Below are 21,352 nucleotides of genomic sequence, written 5' to 3'. Positions count from 1 at the left end.
CCTTTCCACCTACAGTGCACAATGGTTCCCTTTTCTCCACATCCTCGCTAACACCTGTTATTTCTTGTCTTTTTGATGACAGCCATTCTGACAGGTGGGAGGTGATACCTCATTGTGATTTTGATTTTCATTTCTCTGAAAATTTATGGTCTTGAGAATCTCTTCATGTACCTCTTGGCCATCTGTATGTCTTCTTTGGAAAAATGTCTATTCAGAACCTCTGCATACTTTTATTTGGATTATTTGGGTTTTTTGCTATTGAGTTGTATGAGTTCTTTACATATTTTGGATCTAACACTTTACCAGACATATGACTTGGAAATACTTTCCCATTCAATAGGTTGCCTTTTCATTTTGTTGGAAAGATCCAAATTCTCAACCCTCTATTATGTGAAGTTGCTTCTCCATTTCTCAGAAGTCTTGCCCCCAGCCAACACTAAAGCCTATAAGGGCTCATTTCTAGGCTACATAATTATCAAAGTATTTTTCTAAATAATTGCAGTTATTTTTGTTAAGAGAAATTCTGCTATCAGCTGTTAAAGGTAATATAAATTTCTTTATCTCATCACACACATCTAGCATATCAACAACATTCTAAATATTTTACGCATAGTGGTTTTCATGAAGCACAATTACGCTTGAGAAATACAAGGCAGAATTCCCAAAGTTACTTCAGCAATTCAACAAGGTGAAAATAACTACATGACACTGTGTTGAACTTGTTTTAAAAAAAGGTTTATTTGTTACAAAAATGTTAAATACTAAAACTAAAAACATATAAATTCAGGTCAGGCTATATTAAAATACACACATACCCTTCTTTGCAAAATTATTAAAGATTGAATTAAACAGATGCCTTAAATTAAATAAAATACTCTTGAGGATGTTTTTGTCTAATTAGCTATATCAGTGTAGTGTAGTTTTTAAAACTACAGTTGAAAAGTTCAGCTGTCTTGGAAGTCAAATTTATCCAATTCTTCAGTTTTCTGCTTCTGCCCAATATGAAGCCACCATGCTGGCTTAGAAAGGGTGAATTTCAGCCATGTTACTGAACCTTCTATATTATAAGCCTACTCTCTACAATATGAACACAGAGTAGTCAGAATTATACAAGGGTTATATAAGGTGAAAACCTGGCCCAGAAAGAAAAAGCCTTAGTTCTACCATACAGTATCTTCTCTAATTAAAATGATTGGTAAATATATTGAAGCACAGATCAGCACAAAGCATACATTCATCTAGAAATAATCTTTCAATTAGAAAAACTCAAAAAGAGCACTCATTTCTCCAAGACAGTCTGTAAGGTTTTTTCTAAAAAAAAAATTCTTGTTATTTTAAATTGAGTTAATTCAAAGGTACTGAAGAGTCTAGTCTAATTTGACTACTGTTCTGACTAGCCCAGGAGAGCTGTGACATCGGGGTGTTTGAGTTACTCACAGGTGGCAAAGAACTTTCATAATAAAAACTACATGCACAGCACCAGCAGAGCACCAGCTCCCAAACCCAACTTCCACTTTTGTCCAACAACCTAGAAACTATCTATGGTCTACTGAAATGCTAAATAGTATTTTCAAGAAAATATTTTGCTTTAGAACTTATATTTTTTAATTTCCTAGATTAAAAGTTAAGATTGACTTAGAATTTTAAGTGTTGTAATTAATGCACGGGTAAGAAAATGCTTATGAAAAGCAAAAGGCTATCACTGTATTTTAAAAGGCCTTAAATGTGAATGAATTTCTAAAAATCTACTACAGTATCTACTCTTTCCAATGCTAATCTTTGTCAAGTGGAATTTGTCAATAGTTGATTAGCTCAAGTGAGTTAAATACAAAAAATAAATGCATTCCAGTAATATTTATCAACACAATCCAATTAAAATCAGGTTTCTTGTAAGATATTTGTAGGGGACTTTTACTGTTTTACTCTGACGGTGTTGGTATACATCCAAGGACTAACTGTATAGTATTGTGTCTATACTATGGTATAAAACTGTTTAATCAAACCTTTGAACAGCTGGAAAAATGATGTGTATTCTAAAGTCACTGGCAATTAAAAGAAAAATATATTCCAATACTGAATTACAGATGAGAATGATGCTAACAACAAACAGTAATCTGGTTTTCCATCTCTCAGCTTGTGAGCTTCTGATGTAACTGTTTCTGTTGACATGTGATACAAGCGAAACTATAATTTTGTCCTGTGTCTTAGTACCATTTTCTCTACATGTAACAAGTCTTGATTTATATCCTTTCTCTGAACTTATTAGATAATCTTGAAGGACAAGGTTCATGCTATTCCTCATCAAATACCCTTTCAGTCCTCAGAAAGAATTCACAAAATTCAAGCCACTGACATCCTAATCTTAGTAAATACACTGAAGGAAGAAAAACTCTTGAGCCTTTGATTGCAAATTCTCTAGAAAGCGTCTTTTCCTATGAGCATTTTTATAAGTGCATATTAAAGTCACACTGGTCAGTCACTTTTACCAACATCCTGGTCTTAGGAGAATGATCAAGAAAGTATTCCTCTGTGTAGTGCCAGAATTGTGAGTGTTACAAGGTGAAACCAACATGATGCATTTCTCACTTGCCAGCGGAGGTGGCAGAGGAGGGAGGCCATGGGTGGTACAGACTTTCCCATGGGGGGAACCCCATATGATCTCTTCCCTCAGCAAGCTTCCTTCTCTTTCCTTCATGTCAGTGCCTCTTTTCTGCTTTCAGAGATAATAACGTTTGAGCAAGAAAACATACCCTGCTAGGAGATATGCATAATCTGGGGGGCCCAGTACACAGTGAAAATGCAGGGCCCTTCTTCAAATTTTAAGATGGCGATCGCAGGGCACTGAACTGAGCATGGGGCCCTTCTAAGCAGGAGGCCTTGTGTAAGCACACGGGTTACATGGCCACAAAGCCAGTCCTCTATAGATTTCTTGCCTAATCAGAATACCAGGCGAGAGACAAGGTAGCTCATTGTTCAGATAAAAACCAGATTTTTTTTTCCATTATGGTTCAAACACTGTCATTGATTTGGAATGAAGTGGCAGTTCACTTTCAAAATCCTAGGCAAATTTCTATTCCTAAGACCTCAGCCTCATCAGTCTTCTCCTAGATTTCTCACTATAGAAACAGTCATACTGGGTCTTTAAAAGGCCCTTATTTTAATAGAGCAATTAATCAGACATGATGAAATTTCTGTATTAATCCTACATAATTTTTTAAAAATTTAAACATTTCTTAAATGGAAGGGGTATTAATATCACTAAACCAATAGGGCATCTTAAAGGGAAAAATAGCTGTACACAGCCTTATATACTCGGGTGAAGTCTTAATTTTAGCCTATGGTATATTTTGTTCCCTTTTAAGATCATAATAGTAGTTTTTTTCAATAAGAACTAATAAGCATATTAAGCTGTGTGGTGATTTTTTTTTTTTTAACTCCCATACCGGTTGCAGTCACAAGAATTTTCCTAGAACCCAGAAGTACCCCATTCTTCATAACAAGAAAAAGTGTGTGTATATAAAAACTCCAGGGTTACATTACTAAGCAACGACATTTCCGCGAGTGAATATACTTCCTGTATTCCGCAAGCTGCTTCAAGTACATATTTGATGGCCATCTGTGCTTTTCAACAAAACTGCGTTCTTCCACTAAAAGTTTCAGAAAAAGAATATTAATTGAATATATTTTATTTGGGATCAAGTTTCGATATTAACTATTGGTTTCCTATGTAATAGGTGAGATCCAAGCTCTGCTGTATACTTCCTCCCCTCCCCTCAATCAGTCATCAGTATTTATGTTATTCTGTGATTCACAATTATATACTGTTTTAGTTTTTTTCCTTTAATTAGTTTTCTTTGTAGCTAACTCAACCTTCCAAACTCTTTGAAGTCCTCTCAATTCTGTTTTCCACGGGGCCACAGTTATCAGAGGATCTAGCCATTCCTATGGGGGTGGTGGCGGTGTTCCCCTGGAGACCCCTCTCTTCACAGCCCTGTACCCTCTTGCCTTCTATGCCTGCTTCATGCTTTTGCATTGGATCCCTCCACTCCTGGACTCCAGATTCTTCACTCTGTTTTCTCTAGTTTTGGTGAAGCACAACTTTTATTAGCTTCCTGAAGCAGAGTATGCATAAGAAGTATTTTTGAGACCTTGCTTGTGACGAAACGTCTTTAATCTGTCCTTACACCCAATAGATCATTTGGTTTGGTATGGAATTCTAGGTTGAAAATTTTCCCTCAGTATGTTGAAGACAGTACTCCACTGCTTTCTAGTTTCCAAGGCTGTTAAGAACTCTACTACCATTCAGAGTCATGGTCGCTGATAAGTGATCTGTGGGTTTTTTTATTCTGTAAACGTTTAGATTTTTCTATTTATAGTCGGTGTTCCTGCACGTCCCAGTGATAGACCTTGTAATTCGTTAAGCTGAGCACTTAGCAGAGCCTTTTAATCTGTTGACTCAGTTCCTCAGTACTGGGATAACTTCTTGTATTATTTCTTTGATAATTTCCTCCTCAGCATTGTTTTTCTTTTTTCTTCCTGTATTAACTTCTATTACTGAGATACTTCACCTCCTGCATTGAACCTCCAACTTTTTAAAAAAACCTTTTCCTGTCTCTTCATCCTTTTTGTCCTACTTTCTAGATTTCCTTACCTTTATCTTTCTACTCTTTTATTTATTTAGTTGTTTGTTTTTTTTGTTATGGTTTCATTTTTGCTATCCTAATTTTCAAGAGCGACTTCTTGTTCTTTTATTGTTTTTTTAAAATTATGGTAAAATACACATAATATAAAATTTACCATCTTAACTATTTTTTTTTGTTTTTCCATCTTAACTATGTTTTTTTCCACTTAACTATTTTTTTTTTTTTTTGCGGTATGCGGGCCTCTCACTGTTGTGGCCTCTCCCGCTGCAGAGCACAGGCTCTGGACGCGCAGGCCCAGCGGTCATGGCTCACGGGCCCAGCCGCTCCGTGGCATGTGGGATCTTCCCGGACCGGGGCACAAACCCGTGTCCCCTGCATCAGCAGGCGGACTCTCAACCACTGCGCCACCAGGGAAGCCCCCATCTTAACTATTTTTAAGTGTATAGTTCAGTAGTGTTAAGTACATTCACACTGTTGTCAACCAATCTCCAGAACTCTTTTCATCCTGCAAAACTAAAACTCTATACCCATCAAACAACTCCGTTTCCCCTTTCCCCAAGTCCCAGCAACCACCATTCTATATACTCTGTCTCTATGAATATTGTTTCTTTTTTATAACATTCTATCCCTGTTTTATGAATGTATATCTCTTATTCTTTGAAGATATTAATTACAGGTTTTTTTAAAAGGTTTTCTTCTACTCTTTGTTCTTGTAAGTTCCTTCTCTTCTGTTTTTATTCATTTTGTTTTGCTTTTGGTATTCATCTTGCACATTGGACACTGCCTCAAATATCTGTTGACCCTCAGTTAGCCTCTTTATATTTAAGAGTGAGACGCTAGAAAGCTGTTTGGAAATCTTTTGGGGCATGGGCAGGACTTGCTGACTGGTGGAATACACTGTAGCACAACTGAACAGATATCCACTGGGTTAACTGAGAGAATTCTCAAATGACTGCACCTACAGTTTTTTATGTGAGGTCAGGGAAGGATGCTTCAATTTCATGCCCAGAGTATGAGTGTCAAAGTGGTAGTCGAGGTGGGAGTCAAATACCCGGCTGCCACAATTCCGGAACCTGGATATGGGAAGAAGGCTGGAGAGTTACTATATAATGTGACACTTTCACATGATCTCTATGTTTTCAGTCCAGCTCCTTGCCCCAATCTCCGCTATACTCTGAGGTCATGATTCTATAACTTTTTTGGTTTAACTTATCCAGGAATAAACCTCCAAACTCCTGTGATGATGAGGGAGAAGCACTTGCCTGCCTGGGTGGGATGGAGTGTAGCAAAAGCATTCAACTAATCCTATGGCTTTCAGTCTCAAGCCTCGTCCTGCTTTCTGAAGTACCAGGTACCTCAAATTTCTAAGGCTTTACAGTATTCTGCTGGGTGAATCAGTTTGTCTCTCATCGGTATTCCCTTCTGTGGGCACTTAGGTTTGCTTCTGCTAAGTCAGTTTTCACTTCTCCATCTACTGTTTGACCCCGTCTATTATAATTTGTATTAACAAGGTCTTGATCCAGGCTGCAGGGCCTGGATCAGAAGAAACAACCTAGCTGCCCGGGGAAATTAGTTGTAGGTTTCATTAGGGAGCAAAGGTGACATAAGGCTGCTCCCTCAGTTAAGATTAAAAAAACAAAAGCAAAAAAACAGAGAAAACTTGTCAGAGATGAGCTCTGGTAGCCAGCAAAACTCAAAACGAGACAAAAAACTCCATAATAATATATAACATAATACTGAGATAAATGAAACTGTGAGAATAACGAATCCATAAATGCCAAGGGTAACATACTCCTGTGCATTGCTGTTTGTTTTCGTATGAGTCCAGTATATAAAGTATGCCTAGTATTTAATGAACTATTTCACTGAGTTCTGATGTATCGGTGCCAGCACTAACCTGAGAGCTTTTCCAGTCTCACTTTTAAATTTCTAAACACCCTCTAAAGAAGAAAACCCCCCAGTTAAGGGAAAACATGTCACAGAATTCCAATAATAATTTGATGATTTTGAAGTTGAAAATGAGCAATTCTTTAAGGAAACTGTAAAGAGACTGTGACAAGAACCCTTTTCAATTTCAAGTGACCATGTGAGGTAGGCCAAGAGTCAGGCAACAGGGAGGAGAGGGGACTATGGCACCATGGAGAGGACACGCGCCTTTAAATGAGTAGCCACTGCTCCGTTCCAGGTTGTCGCCATGTGGGAAGATGGGCCCAGAGAAGCCAGATCTTCCAACTTTGCCAAAAGAAGCCAGAAATTTGGATTTTCAAATGTGACATGTTACAATTTTTAATACTGACACTAAAAAAATTATAATACCGTGTGGTCCAAATAAAATCCCTTAGCAAGTTACATTCAACCCATAGACTGACGGTTTATGACTGCTGATATAGACTATCAAATTCTCCCTTATCCACAGGGGCTTTCTTTTGCTCTGCCCAAAAGGACACATCACAGCAGGTCCTGGACATGAACAAGGACCGCTAAATCAGAGCACTCAGGATACTGTTTTAATTCCCATCAAAGGAACGAACATAAGACCATCACTGACACAGCCTCATTTTCTTACCCTGCCTTCTCAACTTACACCCTGGAGTCCTGCTTCTCACTGTGCCAGGGGGTGGTCATAACATACTTTATAGGCAATTGTATAAGTATCAGAATAAAATAAAGATGAATAACTCATAGGATTTAGAGAGCATCCTTCCCCCAAGGCTGTAATAGTACTCTACGTATATCACACATCTACACAAAATATTAAGTAGAAAATCATCTGACTAGTCTTTTACAAATGAAGGTGACCTCAGGTGGCATAATAAAGGGGGTCCTAAAATCACAATGCTCATTTATTTCATTTTTAATTGCCTCCTTAAAGAATAACTGTGGAAGAATGCCCCTACTAACTAACAGCAAGGGGAAGTATGCCTTATGTTTATGAATGAACTTTGTTTCCTGCACAAAGTAAATGGTTAGTAAATATCTATTGTCCTGCTATGATTTATTATGTTACTCTTCCACACTAATAGTTATGTAAACAGCCTCCCAATAGGCATACAATGTTTGTTGACTGGCTGAATACATCTGCCCAAAACTGACTGTCTGTTTCTTGGTTTCCTTAAATATGCAATGTACAGCTGAATGAAACCAGAGATGCTCACCTCTTCTAGCAGCAGATTCTCTTTTACAAGCAAAATTTTACATAGAATTCTAAGATCTCAGCAGGTCAAAGTGAAACCACTCTGGATGAAGGTGGGAGGGAGGAGTCCAAGAACAGCGAGTGCTAGCCTCTCCTCCCCTCTCCCTCTTCTGCGCCACCCACCTCGCTCTCTGCTCCCACCTCACAAGAACTGCGGGCATCATCGTCAAGGAGGTTTCTCCACTTAGAGTTTGAAACTACTTGACTAGGAGATCTTTCATTTCCTTCTCCCCTTACCTTGATTATTCCTTGGGTCTATTCTAGGCAATCACATGAGCAAACCATTGTATCTAAACTGTCTACTTCGATGACTATTCTGTTTTCATTTTCTTTCATCTTATGCAGCACTCAGAAGCTCACCCTTTGATTGGTTTTAATCTTTATAATTTACCTTAAAAAATCACATTAAGTATACTCTCTGCTCAGTAAATTTTGCACCACTCTTTGATCGATAAAAAATTGTTATTGTCGAATGATATAATGGACTCCTGTAGAGACAGGAGATACCAGTACAACAGAACTATATACTAGGGATAATTTTTTCTTTTTAAAAAGAAAATTTAAAAAGCTGTACTATTTAAATTTTGCTTCTGACTTAGGTGGTTAAAACCAAATCCCATTTATCACAACCAAATGTCATGTGAGGCCCCCTTCTCTCTCTGCTTCAGAAGAAAAGGCACTTAAAAATGGATGGGAGCTATGAAACAATCATTAGGAAACTTCTTGTGTAACACAGGTCAAGCTTCTTATGAAACACCGGTTACTATAAGTGTCCTCAATTACAACACTGCATACTTAAAAGGAATGTCTTACACTGCCTTTTTATTTTTAAAAACTACTATGCCTACAAATTATGTCTCAAATCTAAGAACAAAGAACGTAAAGGTTTTCATTCCAAAAACATTAATTAGCAATCTACCTGAAAGATCCTGAAATTCAGGCTTCTGACTGAAGATGAGGTAGTTAGTGGCAATGAAATGAAGCAGCCAGGTTGAGAGGCAATCAGAGTGGTGAAACTGCAAGAAAAATGGAAAGTGAAACAATATTGTACATAATGACCATCAACATGATGATTAGATCGAGAGAATGGTTCAGGAGAACTCACGGAGGGCCCAATTCCACGTTTAATGTGTCTGTATATGATTCAGCCTTCAGTCTACTCAGACAGCAGAAAGGAAAAGGGAGCATTATTAACAAGTAATAATAAAAGCACATCAATGAAGAAACCAAATCAAATGAAGAACAAGCTACGGCTGCTATAGTGGCTAAATGTCTTTAAGCAGATGCATGGTTGCATCTGTGGGTAACAAAGACTACTAGAGGTTCTTGAGGACTTTCATTTAAGCTTTTCATCTAAGGTCATGGCCTTCACTAACTGCACTTATATCTGTGTAGCAGAGAGAAGATTATGGTTAGCAAAGGTATACATCTGGCCATATCTCAACAAATTCACCTGCAGAGAAAAGCAAAGAATATTTTGAGGAGGAAATGTCATCAATCTAAGGGTATGGGTTTCCACATGTAATTATTTCTATGAGAAGGTCATGTCTGAATAATTGCTTTTAACTGGGATGTACTGTTACACTGAGCAGGATTTCCAGCACATTTATCATCCATCCTGAATTCCAATAGCTCATGGAAGGGAAACTCAGAAACTTGGCCATGACATCATTACCTTGGTGCCAACCCAGTGACACTCACTAATCCACCTAACCACACAATTCAGATTACAGTAGCATGCTGCCAGGTAACTTAGGAACATGAGTATAGTTCTTTTATTATTACTGTGGTAAAATACACATAACATAAAACTTACCGTTTTAACCATCTTTACGTGTACAGTTAAACAATAACTCCCCTTTCCTCCTACTCCCAGGTTCTGGTAACCACTATTCTATTTTCTATGAGTTTGGCTATTCCAGGTACCTCGTATAAGTTATACAAGTTATACAAAATTATACAATGTTTGTCCTTTTTCTGACTGGTTTATTTTACTTAGCATAAGGTTCATTCATGCTGCACCATGCATTAAAATTCCATTCCTTTTTAAGGCCAAGTAATATTCCATCGTGTATATATACCACATTTTGTTTATTCATTCATCTGTTGATGGACATTTAGGTTGTTTCCACCTTTAGGCTAAATATAGCTCTTTTAAGGACACTCAAAAATAGTATGTAAGCAATAAGTGATGCTAAATTGAAGACAGATTTGTAATCTCAAATCTTAAGAATGAAACTCAAGCATCACTCTTTTTAAAAGTTATAATGTGTGAATATTTTACATATAAATTCACAGGTCCCTCTGATTTTAATTATATAGACACTCAATTTTTGAATTGTAAGAGACTTCATGGTTCATCTAATACCACATCACATATTAACAATCTTTCTTCACTTAATGTTTTAGCAGGTGAATATGAGTGACCTCAAGGGAATACAGCAAGAATGTGGAGCTATCTTAACAGAAGCCACCAGCACTACTAGATGGTTAACCCAGAGGAGAAAACCTACCAACAGACGTTCAGAACACTGCCTAAGGACTGTGACTTCGAAAGAGAGGGAGACCACAGAAATGAACAGCTGGCTATAAAAACATGGTTCAAATGCAGAATTTTATTTTTGAATAAGACTTAAGATTTCATAATTGTGGGCTCTTGGCAAGAGATGGAATGCATCCCACTGGAAAGACTACATTTTTGGAAGAATATCTGCTGACTTGAGAAGACAGTTTAAACTGAAATAAACAACAGAATTTTAAAAGGAAAATTTAAAATATACCATAAACCAAATGCTACAGCATTTAACAGCCCTGTGAAGAATAATAATGGTGGAAAAAGTACCCCAAAACTCACAAGGAAAGGGTCAGAAACAAAACTGGTGGCCTGAAGAAGCCAAATATTAAATGCACAGATTATAAGCAAGAATTTGAGTTTAAAACTTTAATATGAGAGTAAACAGGACTTCATAGGAATCACCAAAGTTTGCCAAGATAAAGTTTAAAGGGGAGGAGGAATAAGGAAATCTCTACCTCAATCCAAAGGAACTGATCCGATTAAGGGAAAAAAGCCTCTGTTGCGTGTTAAGATTTCAACGTCATGGAAACATATGAACCTGAAGGTAGAATCATGGTAAAGAACTGAGAGAGGTTAAAGGAGAGTTCCAGCTCTTCTGTATCAAAACTGCTTATTTGTATCAAAAGTATGAATGATGCTTTCCTGATACACAACACAAAACTGGCAGAGATGATAGAGGGATTGGAAATTTCAATTATTCAGAGAGCTACTGGAAAGCTAATTCTGCCAAAAGACAATTTCACCTCCTAGAAGTCAGAGAAGCAATGAGGGAAAGGTTAACTGAAGTCTGACCAACAGATGAACTGGTTGGCGAAGTTGAACCTCAACCTAAGCACTTCAAACAGGAAGAAAATTATCCTGTTTCTGTGATTCATAATTGGCAAATTAGGGACCACCAGGAATAGACTAAAGGAAAACCGGTAAAGGTAGGCTTAATCTTAGCAAACAGAAAAGTCTTCAGAAACAAACAGTAAAATTCAAGAAAAGTTGGTATCTTACACTTTTAAAATTCAAAGGGAAAAAGGATAATCACATAGTCAGAAACCACACATTCAGGGAACACGGGTCAGGAAGAATTTCTGACAATACAATCATAAATGATGCTAATGAGGAACTGTGTGTACGTGTGTGTGTGTGTGTATGTGTCTGTGTGTGTGTGTTTGGGGGGGGCACTTAAAGAAATCAGTGCAACCAAGTAGGAAGTTCTCTTATGCGTGAACTATATAAAAGGATATTACAAGATAAGGAAAGAAAAGCTTGTGCCCATTTTTTAAAAGTATGACAGACTTGTTAGAACGTACGAAAATGATACATCAAAAATGCAGGAGGGACTTCCCTGGTGGTGCCGTGGTTAAGAAGCCACCTGCCAATGCAGGGGACACAGGTTCAATCCCTGGTCCAGGAAGATTCCACATGCCGTGGAGCAAGCCGGTGCACGACAACTACTGAGCCTGTGCTCTAGAGCCCACAAGCCACAACTACTGAAGCCCGCGTGCTGCAACTACTGAGCCCATGTGCTGCAACTACTGAAGCCCACGCACCTAGAGCCCATGCTCCACAAGAGAAGCCTGCGTACTGCAACAAAGACCCAACGCAGCCAAAAAAAAAAAAAGGAGGTTGTAAAAATGCGAGAAACAATAAAAAGAATTTTTAAATCTAGAGAATAGCTATTAATCCCAAGCTCAATGTAATTATATTACAAAGAGAGATGAAGGTTACTCATTTTTTGAAATTTTTTTCCCCTAATATTCAATATGTATGATCTGAAGACTTGATTATGAGAGAAATGAACTCCAAAATAGTTATGGAGATAATAAGAGAAGACCTAGGTGCTTTAAATGAATTCTCTTCCATTCTGAGCAATAGACATATTGATTAATAAATTCATCTCAGCGTGGAGGCAAGCTTTTAGCTGTCACAGAGTCAGTCCTTTGCCCCATTACGTGGCTCTGTTTTAGAAACTTGGGTGAAGACAAATTTGTCATATTTTCCTAATTCTGGATGTCAGAGTTCATAGGGACAGTCAATATGTTGTACACCAGGTAATATTTTACAAAGTCCTGATCATCTGTAACAATGGATCAAATATATTCCTATGAAAAAGACTTAGAAGGTTCAGCTTAATGCAAGTTCAGTACCCATCACTGTGCCATGACTGCTGCAACCCTACAACTGTCTTAGGGCAGGCGATGGAATGGTAGGATAACTCCTCGAACAATGAGACATTTCAACAAAAGGTGTTTGAAAGAATTGATGAAGTACACCAATACCTCCTACAAACAACCAGAACTTTAAAACATGCTCGTGGAGTGAATGAATGAACGAATGAATGAACGAACGAACAAATAAATGAGTTCTGCGTAACCATCTCTTATCAGTATGTACGGACCAATCCTGTCATTTTCCATTCAGGAACCCTAAGATGTGATCATTTGAGGGAAATTCAATGTAAATTCTGTTTTCTATAATGCCTATACAAAATAATACAGCACCACACTCAACTGACACTAATAAGGGCCACCATTCAGTTGAAAAAATTCTGTATTGATAAATCCTACCCCCTTAGAAAGGGATTGCTCAAAAACACTATGCTTCAAAATTATCTAGCTGCAGAAATGGTTGTGAGGGCACATTTACTTCATTTAGCCAAATTTCCAAAGTATGACAAGCACTAATATATCTCTTAATGAACAGAAAAAATGAGTGAATAAAATTTTTGTAATATTTTTTAAAAAAATCAAACCACCAGATACATAGGGCCAATTACCTTGGCTTTTTTGAGCAGGTCAACTATATCGAGGTTCATAGATGCCAGTTCCCGGCTTGGCATGCTTTGCAGCTGTGTAATGATGAACAGCTCACAGATGTGCTGCAGCCTGGACACTTGGTACATCTCTGCACAGATCAGGAGACACATAGCCTGGAAAATGCCAGCTGATGCAAGAAGGGAAATAAGAGAAAATGGACCATAAAACCATTTCTTTTATGACCTAAAAACAAAACAACAACAAAAAAACAAAAAATGCTGACTGTATCATCCAATGTAGAATAGAATGCCTAAAAAAGCCTTGAAGGGGTAAGTCAGCAATCTAAACTATTACTCCATTTTAAAAGGAATTCATTCAAGCCTTCACACACAGAAGTGAATCTGTTGCTATTGTTTTTAATTCTCCAGAGAAAGAGATTCTACAATTGCCCTTAATAATCAACTCCAGGGCTACCGGGTAATTCTGTCTGCTAGCTATACTAAATCCTTGCAATTTTTCTTCTTCTGGCTTTAGTCCCCAGGTTTGTTTGTTTTGTTTTTATTGTGGTAAAATAAACATAACATAAAATTTACCATTAATCGTTTTTTTGTCTTGTTTTTGTTTTTTAAATTTATTTTTTGGCTGCATCGGGTCTTTGTTGCAGCATGCAGGATCTTTTGCTGTGGTGTGCAGGCTTCTCTCTAGTGGTAGTGTGTGGGTTCTCTCTCTCTAGTTGTGGCGCACAGGCTCCAGGGCACGTGGGCCCTGTAGTTTGTGGCACGCAGGCTCTCTAGTTGAGGTGCGGGTTTAGTTGCCCCGCGGCATGTGGGATCTTAGTTCCCCGACCAGGCATCCAAGCTGCGTCCCCTGCATTGGAAGGTGGATTCTTTACCAGTGGACCACCAGGGAAGTCCCTAGCACTAATCAGTTTTAAGTGTAAAGTTTAGCGGCATTAAGTACATTCATGTTGTTGTATAACCATCACCACTACCTTCTCCAAAACGTTTTCCTTCTTTCCCAACTGAAACTCTGCACTAACTCCCCACTTCCCCTTTCCCTCAACCCCTGGCAGTCACCAAGGTTTTTTTGTTTGTTTTTTTAACACTTCTCTGTAATTCTTTCTTGTCCCTCTTTAAACGCCTTATATTCTTTGTAGCTAGGAACCAAGAAGAGCGTGTATGATAACTATTTATCATAATGAATAGATTATTTTTCTTTCTGCAATTTTCCCAATGCAAATTTTCCAGTATCCAGCTTAATTTTTTGATTATTCATTTTGACTCATTTCCCCACACACACACACCTTCACCTTTTACCAATTTTTAAAGTGTTTTGTCTTATAGTTATTATTGCTTTTCTGAGCATTTTTTCTAATTAGTAAGATAAAACTTAAAATCCAAACCTTCAATTACTCTAGTGAGAGGATGATTAAGAAACCAAATTTCCTTATTATTTCAAAACTGGTCAAATTTTTAAATTTAATATATAAATTTGCCCATAGTGAAATAATAAAATACACAATAACACACGATCTGATGAGAATCAATGATGTCTTTTTTTTTTGGCTGCATTGGGTCTTCGTCGCTGCGCGTGGGCTTTCTCTAGTTGCGGCAAGCGGGGGCTACCCTTCGCTGTGGTGCGCGGTCTTCTCATTGCGGCGGCTTCTCTTGTTGCTGAGCACAGGCTCTAGGCGCGTGGGCTTCAGCAGTTGCAGCATGCGGGCTCAGTAGTTGCGGCACGTGGGCCCTAGAGCACGCAGACTTCAGTAGTTGTGGCTCACGGGCTCTAGGGTGCGTTGGCTCAGTAGCTGTGGCTCGCGGGCTCTTAGGCGCAGGCTCAGTAGTTGTGGTGCACAGGCTTAGCTGCTCTGCGGCATGTGGGATCTTCCCGGACCAGGGCTCGAATCTGTGTCCCCTACATTGGCAGGCGGATTCTTAACCACCACGCCACCAGGGGAGTCCAATGGTTTCATTTTTATTAAACAGAAATGATAAGCCAGTCTTTAACACTGATATTGTAACTGGCTCCAAAATACTCTACAGAAAGCTGCAAGACCATAATTAATTCAATTAAAAGAATGTTCTGTTCTGGAACTTCTAAAACTTTTCACTAGAGGGCTCATGACTTGTTTAAAACTTAGGAGATTTCAATAACGAACATTGGAAGTCTTCCAAATCTAAAATTAAAGCAGTAAACCTGAAGAGAGGTATGGTCTGAAATGTGTATTTTCTTGGCCAGGTTCTGTAACCAAGGTCTCAGGCTCCTGGACTAAGCCACCACGGGCTTATTCTAGTTGTGTTTGTGGTGGGAGCCATCTGTTGGCCGAAAGACAAAGACTAGTGAAAATGGGCTTCCATGCCTGCATCCCAAGGCTCCAGGCCTGTTGAAAGGATTCTGCAATTTCTCCAAAGTGCCTCCAGCTACAGGAAACCTGCAAGATCTGTTCCAACCTGAAGCTGCCATAGACAGTTCCTAGTTAATGGTGAGTAGGAAAATAAATCCCACAGTCCACTGGGCATTCTAAACCATTTAGGAAAAGTTTTTGGATAAGTCAGCTTTAGGACAGTCTGACTCTAGGAGAAGTCAGGAAAAGTCAGACTTTTTAGTTTTTAAATAAAAGTCAGAAAAAGGCCATCTTCTGGGCCAGAGAGATGACCAAAGGAGTCTCAGAATATTGAAATTCCTTGAAGTGCCTCAAACAGAAGTCAGAGCCATAACAGCAGCTGCCCAGCCCTTTTCTCCTCATGAAAGGGACAGTGTTCTAAGGAGCCCTTTGCTCCAGTGTGTAGAAGTGAAGTAGCCACTGGGTACCACGAGACACCTCCGTTTCCAGGGTGCCTACAGCGATCAGCATGCTGTTGGTGCTGGCTGGGACATGTGAGCTTATCCCAGGGTCTGAGCGCCCAGAAGAGGTACCCAGTCACTGCTCATCCACGTGAATTGACTGAAAGTTCATTGCTGTCCCCAAATCACCTCCACCTGCTTATTAGCACATTCCATGACGTCAACTCTCATACACCTTAAACAAAAAGAGATTTCATAGAAAGCAATTTCTCAAAATGGGTTATCAGGAAAGAAAGAGTTATGAGATTCTGTCTAACATTTATAATGGCTCACCTGGGCAACAGGAGTCTGTGTATAGGTATTCCAAGAATGACAAGAAAGTCTCTTTGGAAACACCATAAACTGGAATCAGAACACTCTTTGCTTCCATGTAATTCCCATTAAACATGGCCGCCATCACTTCACACCGGGCCACCAGGACGGCCCTGTGGGCTGGCACCGTCGTACCTGTAAGGTTCGACAGGGAAACAAAGCTAAGGGAGATAAACTTGCAGAGTTATTGTCCTAGCAACTTTCCTTCTAATTAGAATGGTATTGCATTAGGCACAGCTAAGCTGATATTCAGAAACCAGATGTGGGTGTGATAACCTGTATTAAACTTTGGAGACTTCGTAGTTTTAAAATAAATTGAAAAATTAAGAGTTCAAAAGTTGACTCTGAAACCAACAATTTGCAAGTCAGGCAATTATTTGTTACTTAGTTTTTATTTCCTAAAGATAGAAACACTGAAATGCAATATTTTGCTTCATGTCTTTTTATCATGAAACATCTATTCTTTGCAATTGGCTTGAGACACCACCACCCTCCCCTGCCCATGTGTCTCACAAGAAAACACAACCATTACTCACAGTACAGTCCTGGCTGGGCTTCCCTGTATCAGAAACAGTAAACCATCCTTAGCCTAAGTAGTCCATAGATCACAGCAGGAATGGCAAGGGAATCTCTTCTGGGGCCAAGGGGAGCATTGCAGACTTTATGGGTGATGTGGATGGGGATGACCTAGTCCCCTGCTTCCTCCCTGTCATATTACCTCCACAGGGAAACTCTTTCCTAAATGAACAATGCCTGCCTGCTTGTGGGAGCGCCAGAGCGGCTTTCAATTTTTTTATTTTTATTTTTTGCGGTACGCGGGCCTCTCACTGTTATGGCCTCTCCCATTGCAGAGCACAGGCTCCGGACGCGCAGGCTCAGCGGCCATGGCTCACGGGCCCAGCCGCTCCGCGGCATGTGGGATCTTCCCAGACGGGGGCACGAACCCGCGTCCCCTGCATCGGCAGGCAGACTCTTAACCACTGCGCCACCAGTGAAGCCCGGCTTTCAATTTTAAAGGCCCCTCAGCGCACACCCCTCACTGAAGCTCATTACACTAAAGTGACTCTCCAGTGAAAGCTTGCTAAGCTCTCCAGCTACTGCGCCACCGCACCAAGGCAATGCCAGATGGGACGCATGTGGCCCAGGGCTCACAGGTGGAGAAGCAGTTCTTACCACTCCCACCACCTTAGGAAACCACGAACCCATAGTGAGCCCTCAGTTCAGTCTAGATCAGATAAACAGACCATCACCAAGCACCCACCATGTGCCAATCACCATGTTTGGTACAAAGATGAGAAACATGGAGCTACCCTGCTTTGGAGCAGCCAAGCTTTTAGTTTGGTGGAAGACACCACAGCCAGTGTAAGTGACAAAACTGTGGCTTTCCAGAAAGTAACACCATAAGCCAGACCACTCTGCTCTGCCCAAGGGTCTTCACCCGGCAGCCCCTAAATCTCATACTTCTCAGGGACATATATTCTTCTCCAAAATATTTACAATTACTGTTCTTCATCCTCTTGAAATCCACGCAAAACATCTTCTGGCTCAGAAAAAGAAGAAAAAAGTTCTACGTAAACCCAGTGACCTTCTCCAAAGCCAATAATCCCTCAGGATCCATACGCAATGCCTGACAGTGCCAGTTCTGAGCTCGCTCCTTGGCACTGTCACCCACACAGGCGCACCTCCCCCAGGAGGGCGCAGGGAGAAGCCACAGGAGCTCTCTTCCCAGGTCCTCACACCTATGAGCAGGCAGCCTCCCCTCTCAGCCCCTTCCCCTTCCTCTCTGCCTCTTTGCCTTTAGGTCACCTGCCCTCAAGGTTACAGTGTCCATCTCTGGGGGATAACCAGTTTCCATAACTAAAGCATGCTGGATATATTTGTACACAGTAATTAAAAAGGAATTCAGGGCTTCCCTGGTGGCGCAGTGGTTGAGAGTCCGCCTGCCAAGGCAGGGGACACGGGTTCGTGCCCCGGTCCAGGAGGATCCCACATGCCGCGGAGCGGCTGGGCCCGTGAGCCATGGCCGCTGAGCCTGCGCGTCCGGAGCCTGTGCTTCGCAACAGGAAAGGCCACAACAGTGAGAGGCCCAAGTACCGCAAAAAAAAAAAAAAAAAAAAAAGGAATTCAAACAGGCAATGTTATTTGACTTGCAACTTTAGTCTTAAAATCTTAAATAGGGAACCATGAAAAAAAGAAAAAGAAAATTAGAAGTATGGCTTAAACAAACTAGATAACCTATCACTTGGATTAAGCAGAGGGATTTAAGATTGGCAAGAAAATACGTAGTAGATAGTAGCAGATGGGAACGAAGCTTGATGGGTAACCTTAAAATTTTAACAGAAATTTTCCGTTGATAATGTAGTTACAACAGAGTTACAAAACCAGCAACAAAACACTCAGTACCTTAAAGCATTTTCAAAGCCCATTTCAAGCTTCGAATTTAGTTTGAAAAAACATTATAACTCCAAGAAAACATCCATTTCTGCTTCTCACCTTTTCAAACTACTGTTTTGGTGTTATAAATTGTCCTATTTGAAACTGTAATACAATACCTCAGTATAGTCACATTTTTAAACATTGTATATAAACTGTATAAAGGTATAAGCACTGTATAAAACATGCTGAATGAAAATAATGCAATGATTATTTATGCAACAGCAACAGGATAGAGCTGCAGAATTACTGGGGGGAAAAGGACATCAATTTTCAAGCTAAGAGATAAACATGTCCTTTCAAAATGTCAAGGCCTAAAGTAACTTTTCTTTGGAGTACTTAATTGTTGTTATTGTTTTTTAAGAATTTTTTTTAAGGAAAAGAGTTTTAAGAGTGAAACAAAATTTAAAAGCCCAAGTTTCTAGTAACTTTGCACAGATTATCAAAGATCTTTGTTTTTATTATATACTAAAACAAAACACTTCATTTGTCATACCTTCTTCACACTACTTGCCAAGTTTCAAAAATGAAACTTTTAGAATCATTTTTTGTTTTATTCTGAAAACAGGAAACCTGCCTAGCTCAAGAGAGATTTAGAATATGTACTAAGTAAACAAGACAGAATATAACTCTGTAAAAGTATTTTTCACAAGGCACAGATTCAAATGTCAAAAGGAAACACATCTTTCTACATCAGATCCAAAAGTTTACCATGACTAGTTTTAGAGCTGCTTTTTTAAAAAGTATTTAATGGAAAAAGATACAAACTCAAACAATAAATTGTGGGTGGTACTTTTATATATATACATACATGTACACATATATTTGTGTACATATACATATATATATATTTGTATATGTATATATTTGATGACTATTTATTTCAGAGATAGTAAATAGGTTTTATATCCCATGTCAACTCCAGCCAGTTGTCAGTGATGCCTGGAACATTTTTTAAAAAGGATTTGCTGCAGCCCTCGGTTCAGAACACAAAAAAAGCAGTGATCCACCAGTGTTGGATGCCACTGTAGGGGAAGAGTCGTGGAGTCTGCCCATCAGGCCTCTAAACACACCTTTATATGTACCATCTCATCTCCATGACCACTCACCACTCTCCCAGGTAGAAACTAGTATCCCCATTTTATAGGTGAGGAAACAGGATCAGCAATGTAAAGTAACACAACAAAACCTATTATATATAGTATTATATATAAATAATTATATATTATATATATATTATATATATATAAACCTATTATATATAGGAAATATGCATCCAAGCAAGACCCTGACCTGGTCTGTTACTATCATCTCATCAAGCCTAACACTAAAAAGGACCTTTTAGACTCTACATGGTTCACTTTCTCCACTACAACTGAGAAGACTCAAGGCCAGACATATTAAGGACTTGCCCAAGGACACACACTGGTTGGAATGCAAAGCCAAGGCTAGAGCTAGGGCTCCAGACCCTCCTCCAGAGCAGACAACACTGCTGCTTCTACACACTGGAAGCTGCCCTCCCCACACTCCTCAGAGCGCAGTTTGCCTCTCTTCCAGCTTCTGGCAGAGAAGCTGTTGCTGGACCCTGCTTCCACCCATTCCTGCTTCACTCTGCTCCTGATTCCCTTGGAGGCCTTGGTTGTTGAGCTGAGGAGGCTACAAAGGGCACTAGAGCAGCTGCCGTTCAGCATCAGCACAGGCATTACAAGGACCCTTGCAGATCCAGCGTCTGCAAAGGTGGGGTGTGAGCAGGTGCCTGCAAAGGGTCGGTAGGTGGAATCATGGAAGAAAAGCAAAAGACTATGAGAAAGGATTCTCCACATCACTGCTGTTTCTTTTCTCTTAATACAACATATATTTTCATGCATTAAATATTCCCCATGAAAATCTTTTCAGTAGGTTACATTAACAATGTTTGGTGTCAGTGCTTCCTATGCAAATTATAAGCAAATTTAGTCCCTTGTTAGCTTTCTTTTTTCCAAATCATTTTTTATATAATTTCAAGGTCACTCACTGTCCCATTCTCAGTGGCCCACGCTAACATTGCAGCTACTAACAGTAGCTTAGCCAAAGGCACCTTGGAAAGTTTCCAATTCACTGTTTGTCTTGGCAAGTGACCAGAGTTACAAGTAAAACGATCTTTCTGGGGAAAATTTTTAAAAAGTAAATTACTGTTAGCTGCCATACATTTCTACCATAAAATTAAATTATATCTTCCTTTTGGTAATAGCCCACCTGAAGTGCTACCTAAGTCATCTGAAACAACTCCTTCTAGCCTTCTTGCATAACTGAAGGTATTTCACAATTCATTTTTAATACTATGCTTTCAATCTACTAAAGTGACCAAAGTATCCAAGCGAATAATCAATAATGGGCATTAACACAGTTCATGTTTATTAAAATTAGGTAGCATTACTTTCCTACAGAGATAAAAAGCAGCTCTCCGTTGCTCTGGTGATAATTCTGAGTGCCACAAGGAGAAAATGGAAAATGTAGCAATATCTAAGGATGCCTGATGTAAGCCAGGCATGACCCTCAACCAGAGTAGTTCCTTTTGCTCAATTAAGAGAGCTGAAAAAATAAACTACAGGTAATATAATGTTAA

At 39.3% G+C, this 21,352-nt stretch overlaps 1 protein-coding gene across 2 annotated transcripts in view; it reads right to left on the bottom strand.

Annotated features, from left to right (window-relative positions):
• Positions 1-724: 724 nt before the first annotated feature.
• The window catches only part of RHOBTB3 (Rho related BTB domain containing 3), a 56,512-nt gene continuing 35,884 nt past the window's right edge, over positions 725-21,352 (bottom strand). For both annotated transcript variants that reach the window (XM_079917645.1, XM_079917646.1), the window contains exons 9-12: positions 16,276-16,449; positions 13,179-13,345; positions 8,756-8,852; positions 725-3,647 (exon numbers count right to left, since the gene is read on the bottom strand). In XM_079917645.1, the coding sequence (XP_079773771.1) occupies positions 3,532-3,647; positions 8,756-8,852; positions 13,179-13,345; positions 16,276-16,449 (554 nt within the window). In that variant the 3' untranslated portion in view covers positions 725-3,531. The remainder of the gene's footprint in view (positions 3,648-8,755; positions 8,853-13,178; positions 13,346-16,275; positions 16,450-21,352) is intronic.

Source organism: Stenella coeruleoalba, assembly GCF_951394435.1.
Source record: "Stenella coeruleoalba genome assembly, chromosome: 3".
NCBI classification, from domain to species: domain Eukaryota; kingdom Metazoa; phylum Chordata; class Mammalia; order Artiodactyla; family Delphinidae; genus Stenella; species Stenella coeruleoalba.
The sequence above is the reverse complement of the archived record's forward strand: the minus strand, read 5'-3'. Positions and strand labels throughout refer to the sequence as shown.